The following is a 13,531-nucleotide window of genomic DNA, read 5'->3' as shown; positions in this document are numbered from 1 at the left end:
GTTACTATTTAGTTCTTCGATTGGTAAAGATGAGCTTTAAGTTAGATTTATGGTCAAAATTAAATAACGCTATAATTGTAATATTATGTTTGCGCAATATTTTCTTTTACACCGACGAGGTCATATAAAATTATTCAATGTTATCCTTTTACTATGAAAAAAGACATTCTTCATGAAAAAAAAAAAATCTTTGTCAACCAAGCGACGTACTGCCAAAAACATATTACAATTTAATACAGCTTTTGAGGAATAATACTGCATTACAATTTGTAATACGTACAGTACAAACTAACCGCTTATAAACATTCAGCGGCTCAACAAAAACAAAACAAAAACCAAAAGCAGTCAGACAGTTATAAAATTCGAGTTTACAAAAAGTCTCGTCTGGTGTGCAAAGGAGAGGGGTTGAGTGCGTGTGTTGCAAGTGTAATAATTGATAAGGCAACAAATCCGAAGGTCACGCCGCAGACGGTCTCCCGAGGGATGCGCCGCGCCGCGTCCTTCACTGCCACCTGTTGCGGACACTCGCCACAGAGCAAGTAATACCAGACGTGAAACTACTATTATGGTTATTCTTACTTCTACTACTATTTTACTCTTTGTAAACTCTAATTACTATAAGTTTAGACATAATCTTCGATGTATCACGTTAATCATATCATATATTTTTTTAGAAGTAAATTGGTCTAACAAAGCCATCAAAGGTTGAAAGAGATTAAAAAAGCTAGAACTATATAGGGAAAATATAAGTTTATCATACTGGAACAGTGCAGATATTCTAACCGTGGTTTTCCTCTGCCGAAGCAATTGCATAAATTATGTTGATATCTCTATGTTTTCCAATGGAATGAGTTAGTAGACATACAATAGACAATAGTCTCGTTGTACAAATGTTCACGCAGTGAAAACCAATGTTAATATGAACACAAATAATAAGCCGTCAACGTCTTATTTGTAGAAGTTATAAACAAGCCACTTTACAATATGGAGTGACTACATTGTTGTGTTTTCGTAATTAATACTTCCAAGGAAGTGCGTCTAGCCAATGTAATAACAATGTATATGTCACGACAGGAATTACAAATAAAAATACCTCTGACAAATATGATATTTTGAAATGAGGGATTCCGAGAATCCTTCTAATAAAATAATTCATTCGTCATAAACATATTGACCTAATGTAACAACTACAATATGTTATTAGTAATCTAAAAAATAGAGTTGTCGTTTTTCAAACATATATTCATACATTATCCAGACATATATCTAAACTGTTTAAAAAAATCACTATTATTTACGGTATACAGAAGAATGTCTTCAAATCTCACAAATATTATAAATGCGAAAGTTTTGATGGATGGATGAATGTATGATTTGTAGCCTAAACGGATCTCGACGAAATTTGGCAAGACGTAGAGGCTAGTCTGGAAGAACACGTAGGGTACTCAGTTTTTGTTTTTTTAATTCCACGCGGTCGAAGTCGTAGGCGAAAGGTAGTATTAAATATTTTACGTGCTAAAATATAAAAAGCTCTATAGTTTTTTTTCCATATTTTATACATGGTTGTTGTGAGTAAATCAATGGGTTTTAATTCGAAACGATCTGGTTTAATTCGATATTTTTTTACCTGTGACGCGAGCAATTAACTAACTGAACCGTTGAATTGTATCTAAACGTTTACTTTTAATGAATCGAAGAGCTACTAAGATTCGGCATCGCCATTACAACGCGTTAGTTGCGCACATTCCTCGGATTAAAAAATTCACTAATTGAATCCATAAATAAATCTTCACACAGTATAGAAAATGTTACATTGTTTTATTTTGTTATATCCTGAATCGATAGTTTTCGGTATTTATGTAGCTGTTGGATGCAACTAACACTAAGAGGATTATAAAAAAATAGCAACCTTTGCGCTATTCTAGGCAGTATTATATGCATCCATTTTCCAAATGTCAATCAGACGTTTTTTTGTAATAAACATTCATCCATACCTTCATTCATTTATCTATCCTATTTCGCATTTATGTTAGTAAAAAAATTGGTTGAATTGCAACTATGTGTCTGTTTAGAGTGACCTTTCTGTTATATCTATTCATTGTTCGTCGAACAATTCAAAGAGTTGTTTACTCGTCTGTCGATGTGGTAAACATATTCAACACCGTAAGTAAAACATTCACGAAGGTCACGTCCCGGAACGGCTGGTTAATGTTTTTATTTTCTATATTTAGACGATGTTTAGTCGGCGAAAGATATTTCAGCGGCTGTAAACTACGTAAGAGCGGCAATAAAGTGTTTGTAGTGTTCTTCGAGAATCATTGAATGAATGAAACTATACTGAAATAGATTGTTTTGTTTATAACATTACTTGATTCGCGCCACATTTTGATATTTATGAAAACTATTAAATGCAGTATTGAATTTCTAACAGGCTTTTTTTTAATTATTGGAAAGTATTAACATGGTTTTAACATGGGAATGTTGTTTAACCAATCCATGTTGCTTTGATGTTAATGGCATTTATAAAAGTTGTTATAAACCGAGCTTGTGCATAAATGACTAGGTTTGATTAATATTTAGTCTCATATAAGACCCTACAATCTTACATAAGACAAAATAATTGTAGGAACGATGTATTTATAATACGTTTAGATTCATGATTGGGTTGTTAGTGTATGTGTAGGCGTTGTATCGTTAACGATTATTCACTATCGCTTGCGTAGAGTTAAGGAAAAAAAATTTTTGTAATAGTTTTTGACGGACACTCTTTCTTTAAGGAAAACAAAGTAAAACATCGACGTTAAAAAAAACAAAATTTCACATAGTGTTAGAATATTAAGAAGTACTAAGCTATTATAATTGTATAACTTAACATGGTATTTACTACTTGACTTACAAATCAAAATATCTATACACTTCTTGAAATAAGACCACAAACAAGCCAAAGTATACTTTATAGCTGTACTATTCGAGTTCTTTAATAATGATAATATAGGGGTTGTTCGGGGGCGAGTGCAGTGTCGGTGGTGGGTCGAGGGAGGTGCGGGGGCGGGGGGTGCACAGGAAGCGGCGTAGACGGCGCACCCGCCGCAGACGCATACGTAATGCCTGGCCGAGGCGCCACCTGTCCCGACGAGGTCACCCTGACCTTTCATTCGAGCCCTGAACCTCACCTGTGATCTTGGATACCAGACTTCGAAATAATTAATGTTTTAATTTGTCTGAAAACGTATCTGCCGCACTTATTAATACCTAAGGGGGTTCCTTTTTGACTGCTTGAGGGACCACCCAACAATCTGTAATACATATCATAGTCTTATACTGATATTATGAATGCGAAAGTTTAAATGGACGGATGGATGTTTGCTACAAGACATCTCCAGTACGGTACAATGGATCTCGACAAAATTTGACACAGATATAGACATACTCTATAAGAACTCTTACTAACTTTTTTTTTCATTCTGCGCGGACGACGTCGCGGACAAAACTTAGTATATGATATATTAGAAAATCTGGCAGCTCGCAAACCAAATCTCCTGTTAAGTTTGACAATCAAACATTTTGTAGCTTCCACATTCCAGGTTATGCGCACAATGGTTACTGCCGTTGCGGTTATAAGTAGCATCTAATGATTACGTCGTTCCAGCTCAGAGAACGTCATGGCCAAAGAAAATTACTGGACTGACTCAACGTATCCGTAATACATATGCGAAATAATGATACGCGGAATGTGACGTTCACTTGCAAGGTGACGTTATCAGACGTCAAGTCTCAAAATTAGTACACGACTAGGATTTAATGCTTGGAATCGATAATAAAAAAAAACATGCCAGTATAAAAAACAAGTACTGACTTTTTGTTGAAATTATGAAGATGAGGTTGATAACAACAAATGTAAACAATACATTGCCATAACAATTGTAGAATACTAATGAAGTTTACTAAATGTTCCGAGAATTATCCAATACAGGGCGAAGCATCGACGGGACAGGAACAATTAAATGCAACGGCCGACACTCCGTTATCCAGACATAAAACTCCATCTTTACGATCGTCGTAAGTGTTTGTGACATTTAGAAAAGAAAATACATTGAGCTTGATAGGTACTCAACCGAGTTGTCCTCAACCATCATTGTAAGCGTATTAAGACCACTTCACATGGACAATTGGGGAATTAAATGTTTCAATCAAGATTAGTGTGGTGTTTCCTTTCTCGCCTATATCTCATTTTTTATCATTTATTAGTTTTGATATAGTATATGGTTACAATAAATCCAATAGTAATATAAAGAAATAATTTTGAATGTTTCTTTTTGAATAAGCTAAGGGACTACTGAACCAAATTTAAAAATTTGTTCCCAACTAGAAAGGGAATCACTGCGTAACGTATATTATATGAAAAACGGGACATCGAAGGGAAGGGTATGGATATGACAGAAAAGATACGAAACGTACATATATTATTTGCTAACCAAGCTAAGAAGAGGCGGATCGTTAGTGTATGATAAAAAAAGAAATGCCATGGAATTACATACTAGACCGACCTTCCTATATTTCCAAGGTTTGAAAACCATGTAGTAGAATGTAGTATTTTTAATTAATACCCAAGTCATGAAACAATATAAAGCGACAAAGCCCCATTTTCTTCTCTACAATAAATGGAATTTATGAAATGTTTGAATAAGAACTAAAAACGTTGCCATTTAAATATTAGTTAACTGAGCAACGGACAATTAAAAAACCACCAGTGTTAATTGCGTCGTTTTTACTAAATAGGCACATTTACTCAACTTTTATCTACATATTTGGTGATACATTTCTATTTCAGACTATTGTGCAAGGTGAAGGGACATTTTTTCTGTCAGTTACGATAATTGCTCGCAGTTATTTTAAGGTTATAATAAATACTGCAAAATGATAGTCTAATTGGACATAACGTGTTTTCAACTACCTTAAGAGGATTTTAAATTGAGAGACAAGATCAGACAGCATTTTCGAATTTAAAGTTGTTTGCATACAATTAGTTTGTTAAAAATGAAACGCCTATTTTTTATAAGTAATCAATTTGGATTATTTTTTAGATGCAATGAAAAACTAAAAACAAAAATTAGAAGACATTTTTATATCACTTTTTAGATCGTTGCTTTGATATGTTTTACGTTTTAAGTATTTACAAGTAACGAATTAAATATGAATGTATGCCGTTTTCGCCTACAAGTTGCCTACTTAGTAATATATCGTGGTAATAACAGTGCAGCAAAGTCTAGGTGCATGTGAACATGCAACCGACGTGAAGTGAGGTTACGCCGTAATCAGAAAACTAAGCTCCAAGCTCATGAAATGGATTTAAGGCGACTATGTCACGCGACTACGCCATCAAAAAAAAAGCTATGCCTTGTTTAATCATATTTTTATGAAAATTTTCCACCTATTTACCGGTAATATCTCCTACTAGCTTTAGCCCGCGACTCCATCAGCGTGGAATTAGAAACAAAAGCGCCTGTGTTTTTCTAGACTATTCTCTACGTCTATACCAAATTTCATTCAGATCCTTTCAGCCGTTTAAGCTTGTAACTCTAACAATCTATCTATACATCTATCTAAACTTTCGCATTTATAATATCAGTAAGATTCTTTTTACTGATAAAAAAAAATCGCTTGACACGATCCAAATTAATGTCATTCAATTAGTAGTGATGTGGTCGGAAGATTATTCGAGCTGTTATACAAAAGGCCTAAAGGTCCCCACTTTGTAGTCTCAGTTCTTTACTATTTAAAATAATTACGTTGAAACAGTACCGCGCATGATGTATACTACTACAGTACACACTGCAGCGCACAAATAAATTAATCAATGGCTGCAGCGGGCAGGATGCGGGCGCGTCTAGTTATAATTGTTCTAAAACGTAATGCGCCCCCACTATTGTGCTGCCCCGGACATCATAGTACCTACACAGATTAAGGATGTTTATACACTAACAATTTATAACACAGGTGTATGTTTTTTTTTAACTTTTCTCATTAATATAATAAAAACAAACAAGCGACACCCTTTTCGTCTTAATTCCTAGTTTACAGCTTGCCAATTGATTTTTTTATATTTTCTATTTGTAGCATAATAATCTAACAATGTTATGACTTGTTAATTAATGTTTTACATACGTTATTATTAAAAAAAATATTAAAGATGTTATTTCGTCATAAGAGTTGAATTTCTCGTCTGCAGGTGCCTTTAATTTATTTATAGCCCATAAGGCATACGCTAAGCTAGAACCTATTCAATAGAGAACAATATGTAATTTAATCAATAAATAACCTTAACAACTCAATGTACCCACTAGTTTCAAAGATGAATACTATCCTATTATTGTTATAATGCATTTTAATATGAATAATATTTTCATAACCTCTACTTAATTATAAAAAGCAAATCTACTGTTCCAGTACTTCCAGTTGATTTCTCAAACTAAATCTATTTTAGGTGCTTCCTTAGTGACCACATAATAACTCTGAGTCTGTCTGTGTTCAACCTAGTGACAACCCTATTATGACGAGGAAGTTATCCATACGAAATGCAGTGATGCAGGAAATGTGGGCTGGTGTCTCCACGTGTCCGGTGCGAATTGCACTAAGCACTAAGTTACGAACAGATGGGACGCGCGTGAGGAAAAGGAAATGACATCGCTTACAACACCTGTGTACACATCAAAGGGTAACTTTAAAAGAGTAAATAATTTTTATATACTTTGATGATTTAATAAGCGTTTATTTTTAAAACAATTTATGGGTTTCTATAAAGTGATCATTTTATTTAATTTCTCACTAACCTTAGTGAATTCTTATTTAAGATGCGGATTAGACAGTGGCCAGTTCTAGTGAATGCGGCTCGTTAAACTAAACGGCGCATTATATTGTAAGGAAAGTTATCGGTGTTGCCAGTTGACAATACGTGGGCGAAATGCCCACTATTTTGTATTGGCAAGGAAATACGCTTACGAATAGAAAATAATCATTCACTTACTGTCAATTCTAATTCAAGTTTAGATCAGGTGTCTTTTTCATAGTGCTGATTACTAGTTTGAAATATTCTTTAAAACATCACAATTTAAAAAAACGATAAGTACTTACAAAAAGAGTGTAGTAAATAAACGATTTGTAAGAAATACCTTTTCCATTTCTTACACATTAGTCCTCTCAAAATAGAAGCAGTTTCTAACACTTACTGCCAAGATTTCATACTAACAGAAAATTTCATTGCAAGACAAACTCACAAGATCTCATTAACAATACTATGGGGATATAGTTTTGTTTGCGGATTATAGTTTTGATTGCGGATTTCCTCTACACTAAACATTTAAAGTCCTGGCTTAGATCAATCATTGCATTTACAGTTATTACACTTACAGATTGTTTCCTCAATTAAGTAAAATTTACCCCTAGTTAAAATATCTAGGTGTACAATTACGGCCAAAGCAAAATACTTAATAGCATCAGTTAAACTATGGGATTGCAGTAACAACTTACCATCAGTACGGATAAGAATTAACTTCTCGTTATGGATGAAGGAAAAGTATCTAATTACGATATTTACACGACATAAAAGTAAAAGATAAATGATTATTTTTACTTATACACTAAACATAGAAGATGACCTACTAAAAAAGGTTCCAATTTTTGACTTAATTAGTTAACAAGATTATGTATTAATTGAAAATGATGGGTCAGCTTAATCAAAAAGTTATTGATGCCGGGTTAAATGACTGAAGGGGTTTGGAAGATCTCCGAAGAAATAAAACAAGAGATCACTGAATGATGAATAGATTTAATCGGAATCATAATTCAATGGGTTTTGGAAAGCTTTGGCTGGGGGCTGCAACATCTTGGTGCGTGCGGCCAGACGTAGCGTGGCGGGGCCCAGGTTGGAGGCGGGCGAAGAGTGAAGACGGGGCTGTGGAGGAGCAGCGGTTGTCGCGCCCAGGCCGGCTTTATTTTCGTTACTCAACAGCGGAATCTGAAATTCATACCCGTGTCCAATAGATTTATGTGGTCATTTTAGTTAGTGATCGATTAATTAAGTTAGCCAGAAGATTAGATTTTTTTGTTATATATCTATTGACGTAGGTCTCACCGATGACTTGAACGTGAAATATTGCATCTTTTTCTTTCGCAACTTGTTAGGTAACGTATGTTAAAATGCAATGAACATAAGTGGATATAAATAGATTCTCAGAATATACAAGTGGAAGCAATCATGGTGTCGAACGGAATGAAAAACTGGGCTGTTGATCGAGGCGCGACGGCGTGCAGACATTTTAATAGATCGGCTTATTGCGAATATTGTGGTAATCAGTTGTCGGCTTACGCCAACACGCGCGTACGTGACGATAGCTCTTTGCGTCCTTTACTTAACTGCCATTAAACTATATACATTTTATTTGCAAAAAAACGTAAGTTAAATTCTATTAAATGTAGAGGTATACTTATCGTTGAAAATTGTAAAAAATACAAATAGATCCCGATCCTTCAGATACTGAGTGAACCCTATGTGAAGCTGCCAGGACCTTCAAAATTGCCGAATTGTAACTATATTCGGTTTTATAAGGTTAAAAAGTTGTTTATTACTACTGTAAATACAGAAGTAATTAAAATATAATATCGTTTTTATCTCGACTTCATTTACGTTACTATATTTAGCACGGACCTGCCATTATAATATTAGCCAATATTTTTTTTATTTCAAAATACAGTTTGCTGATAAAGTTTATGCGTTTTATGATTTTTCGGTTAATTAATTTTACTTTATAATTATCAGATTCTTCGAATTCACTAATGGATACCACAAATTATTCTTTTTATAATACACAATAAAAGTCAATCAGCAACAGGTAAATTTCTTGATTTCCTCAGTTTACAATGACTGAAACGAATTATTTACCTGCGTGTTACTGTCCTAAGATATACATTTTCACACAGAAAACAAACTAGTAGACAGACATTTTACACAAAACGTACTATTAAAAGTGTTGAAAGAAAAAAAGACAAATGTAATTTTATTCAATTACACATGCAGGTGCCTTTATCAATAATTCGCGTGTCTTGTGAAAGTTACATACATTTGTAAAAAAAACTAATTATATGATGAACAGCTGAACCATAGATAGACATTTTACAATTAGCCGTATCCTAAATAACATGAAAACACCTCATTGAATTTCCATTTAAAAAGCATTCTATCGAATTACAATTCAATGAGGCAGCCTTTCATTCTTGCATTCGAAGTATGAATTAATAAGGGCAATACGAACATCAATCGTCGCGGGAATTACTCGGCGGCGAGAGGGAAAAAGCAACGAACTAGTAGACCATAAAAGCTAGGCGACTACGCATCTATACATCGGAGGGGACAATCAATACATTGTCTAGCGAGTGAACTTTCTAGACGAACGGAAGTCAAGATTTCCGGTGGAACATGCGTCTGCGCACCGCTGGCGTACACGCGTATCTATGAGGGCAATAGCACGAATCAAAACAAGTCCATTTACAGGCACAATACCGGTCGGACCACACACACCTATTATTTCGGAAACACGTGATTTGATGTAACGACAAGTCCATATCACATAAAATTTCACGTACACAACTCATCGTATTATCTAAAGTTGTGATCGCAACCATAAAGAAGTACATTACGTTAAAGTGATAATTAAGATGACCCGTTCAAATGCGAAGTGTCAAATTATTTACGTTTCATTGGCAAATAACGATAAGATTACAATCTACATTTTCACCCAAGGACTCGTGGGGTTTAAAAAAAGCCACACCTAACGAATATAAATTACGAACATCGCGCTCGGAATGCGCAACCCTCTGTTTTTAAAGGAGTCGACCGCGGTTGTTTATGCGAGGCCGCTACTTTAGCGAGTCATAAAAGCCTTATATGTGAAAGTAAAGTACTTTATTTAAAGTTTAAATTATGACATGCAGCGGTCGTCACGGTGCGGCCCATGCGTTGAAATAATTTAATGACGGGCGTCGGTTCCCGCAGCGACAACGCGACGTACGAGTGCAGTAAAGGTTGGTCCTAGCCGCCGCGCCGCGCCGCTCGGTGCCCGCTGTCTGGTGAACTGTGAACGTACACGTGGTCGTGGTACGCTTTCGGATCGGCCGCACGGAAACAATCGAGTAGTTCGCGGTTATTTCAAGAGAACACATAATAGAGCTGCGCAGCGACGCATTTCATCTTAAACGTGTAATTAAAGCGATTGCAGCCGTCCTCAATGGCTCATAGACTCATTGTATGAACTATAATTATTAACGCTTCTATACGAGCGGGCAAATGCGCCGACAGACTTATTCAATATATTAATTTGCAGCGAGACAAGCGCTTATGAAATAAAAAAGGCGCTCTCACGTTTTAATTGAGTATAGGAAGATAGTTACAATAGATCCTTCTAAATGTGTTGCGAATTAACTTTATAAAAAATTGATACGAAAACTTCGAGTAGTAAACGAACTCAGTACTACTTTGAATATATCAACCTTGTAATATGTGTGCACCTTTATAACATTCGGTGAGATGCATCGCTGCATTTGTCGTGGGCATGATGCAGTTTAGATAGCTCGCGTCTGCTCAAGGATCCTTGGTGACGATATACGGTGACTTACGACCAGGACGTGCAATTGCTATTTAACTGCCGCAAAAATTCCTTTGTAATCAAATTAAGTTGTAAACATTATCACAATGTGAAAAACCATTTTTTTTACTTACACTTCAATTTGTGCGGTTCTGGTTATTTCTGTTACGAAATATGAAAAAGAGAAGTAGAAGTTGTTTACAAAAAGGTGTTTTACAATAAAAATGAAAGCATGGAACGCACCTTTATTTAATTTTCTTAGCCTAATATCTTAATGCAAGTCATTCGTTAAGGATTTAAGCATTGTATAACCAAAAGGCAAAGTTTGACTTCGACGGCATTTGTCGCCGGTTCCTTTTGTAGAACTCAATGAGAGGTTATCACCGATTTCCCAGAGCTGCGAAACCTTATTTCGTCAATGGATCTCCTTATATGGCATTAAAGGTACGAGAATGGAGGAGCGCCTCAGTACCACAGATCTCTTCCCAGATAGCGGTTTTACTGAGGTACTTTTGAATTTTGTTTTCTGCGAATATTATTGCGGAAACGAAAAGATTGCTAAGACTTTTTTTTTATTTAACTACCATTTAAATAGATTGGTTGTCAACGGTACTGGACTTCTAGAAGCCAAATTAAAATGTTATTTTAGAATATTTAATTCATAGACCCTACCAATTGTGGGAGAGCCATAAACGAGAAATAGATAGATAGATAGACCCTACCAAAACTACAAAAGACACAAGCCCTGCGTTGGTATGTTTATAAATTTTACAAATAACTACTGCACTACTCATGCTTTTCTTGTTTTTCATAGATTCAGTACTTTACCGTTTTATACAGTATCAGCCCTACAGTGGCAGGGCTGATACATACCTAGATATATCAGGATAATTATGAAGCTGTATTCATATGGACACGGCTACATCCAACGACTAAGGACGACGCTTTATGGACCGATTGCATATTAAGATAACTTGAATGATGAAGATTGCGACGATGTGAGTAAATCAAAAGGCCGTCAGAGCCGCAAGTCGACGTGACTTCGTCTTTAAAAGTGATTTAGTATGATTGGTTAAATGTATGCATAATCCATTTGGCATTCGTCCTTACAATGCACCTGTCGCTTGATCTATACATTATTTAATAGGAAATTACTAACGTTTAACATAGTTCGCGAAATTGGAAGAATCAACAAGCCTTTTCTGGAACGTTGAAGCCACGCTGCTTAGACCCCACTAAATGAATGGATGGTGACAATAGAGAAAGCAAAAACTCTGTCTAGGAAAATAACTGCAAGCAATTATTGAACAACAACACCAATAAAACGATTGTAGTTGGGAACAACAAATGGTATTTGTTCAATATAGGCCTTAACATGTAAACTATAAATGTCTGAAGCAATTAAGGCCGATAAAGTTGAATACTTCGGAAGCCAGTGGATAATTAGCAAGACGATTCCTCGGATGTGGCATTTTTGTAAATACCGAGAAAACAATAATTGCCACAAATTGCAACAGTGCACAATTAAGGTGCAACCACACTACGAGAATTAGCGCATGTTTAAAATGAATGCAAATTCATAACATGTAGATCATAATTTTTTCTTAGTAAAATTTCATAATTCGTAACTAAACCTACTAATTTAAACAAGACACTAGGTACTACGAATGTGTTCAATTTACATCAATCAATTTGAGTCTGGTCTGGTTATTATTCTGTTAATATCACTTATCGTCGTAATGTGGAAACACCTTTATATAAATTTAGGGTTACCACATAAAAATAAAAGGAGGTCAATGGTGCATTGACATTACGAATAGGAATTGGAGCAGTGGTTTACATGGAAAAGTAAAAACGTCAAATTCTTTAGCAAATTGTGCCAACTTTAATTAATGGCAAGTTTTTGGTTTTAATTTTTTATTTCACAGCTAGTCCATAAACAAAATTGAAAAAAATCACCTTATCAACATAGTGTATAAAAGTAATGATAAAAAATAGGGTGGACAAAGCTTACTTCATACTTTTAAACTCTTGATTACTGAGTTGTATGCAAGTCTACATAAACAAGTGCAAGATAGTGAAGGTAGATAGCGCCATACGTCCCGCTGTCACGTAAGTAACCCATCAGCGCATTGGCAGTTTATAGCTGAAACATTAAGGTAGCGGGGTTCGGGGGTCTGGATATCTGCATACGAATGGTCCGAGCCTGCACTTTGACGACTCACACACGCCCATACACGAACGCAAGCCACTTCATTGCTATATTTCGTATTGACTTGACATTTTTATCAATGTCTGGCAGTTACGAGATAACGTGCTTGTACAATTTAAACAAGTTATTTGTTTTAAGCGTGTAATGAATTAAAAAAAAGAAAATAGTTTAGACGCTCACAGAATAAAAATGTTTCTATCTTTGCTACGATGCAACTAAGAATGTTTGAGTACTTATTTGTAGAGATGTTTTTTGTGCCAACTATCAATTTTATATCGACATGTAACATCCATAATCCCTTTCAATTATCACTATTATATTCAGTTTAAATATTGGTGTAACTGTTAAGTGCGAGTAACTAACAGCTTCGGAATCTAATAAATTTATCACCAAAAAAACGGTGTATTATCCAAGCAAATTACATATAGGTGAACATGACATTACTTGAAGTTTAATGAAAACGGGGATGTCTATATAATATAGTAAAGTTTACTGTATACTGGTTCTTTTATTACAGTAATATCAAGGCTTTCAGTAGTAAAGTATACATTTTATAGATGTTTATATTAGTAATGTGAAAAAGTGTACGTCAATAAAAACGGCCGTACACAATAAAGAGCTAGATATCTGCGCTCGACTTATACATCCAAACTGCTTTGTTTACATTACACGTGCGAATATC

General features: G+C 35.0%; 1 protein-coding gene across 3 annotated transcripts in view; it reads right to left on the bottom strand.

Moving 5' to 3' along the window:
• Window positions 1-13,531, bottom strand: part of LOC106102301 (angiogenic factor with G patch and FHA domains 1) — a 37,184-nt gene that overhangs the window by 11,662 nt on the left and 11,991 nt on the right. For 2 of the 3 annotated variants that reach the window (XM_013281724.1, XM_013281722.1), the window contains one exon: window positions 7,806-8,014. The exons of the other annotated variant lie outside the window; for it this stretch is intronic. In XM_013281724.1, the coding sequence (XP_013137178.1) occupies window positions 7,826-8,014 (189 nt within the window). In that variant the 3' untranslated portion in view covers window positions 7,806-7,825. Of the gene's footprint in view, window positions 1-7,805; window positions 8,015-13,531 lie in introns of those variants that run through there. 3 annotated transcript variants of the gene reach the window in all.

This window comes from Papilio polytes, unplaced genomic scaffold (assembly GCF_000836215.1).
Source record: "Papilio polytes unplaced genomic scaffold, Ppol_1.0 DF823923.1, whole genome shotgun sequence".
Classification (NCBI taxonomy): domain Eukaryota; kingdom Metazoa; phylum Arthropoda; class Insecta; order Lepidoptera; family Papilionidae; genus Papilio; species Papilio polytes.
This window is presented reverse-complemented; position numbering and strand designations above follow the sequence as displayed.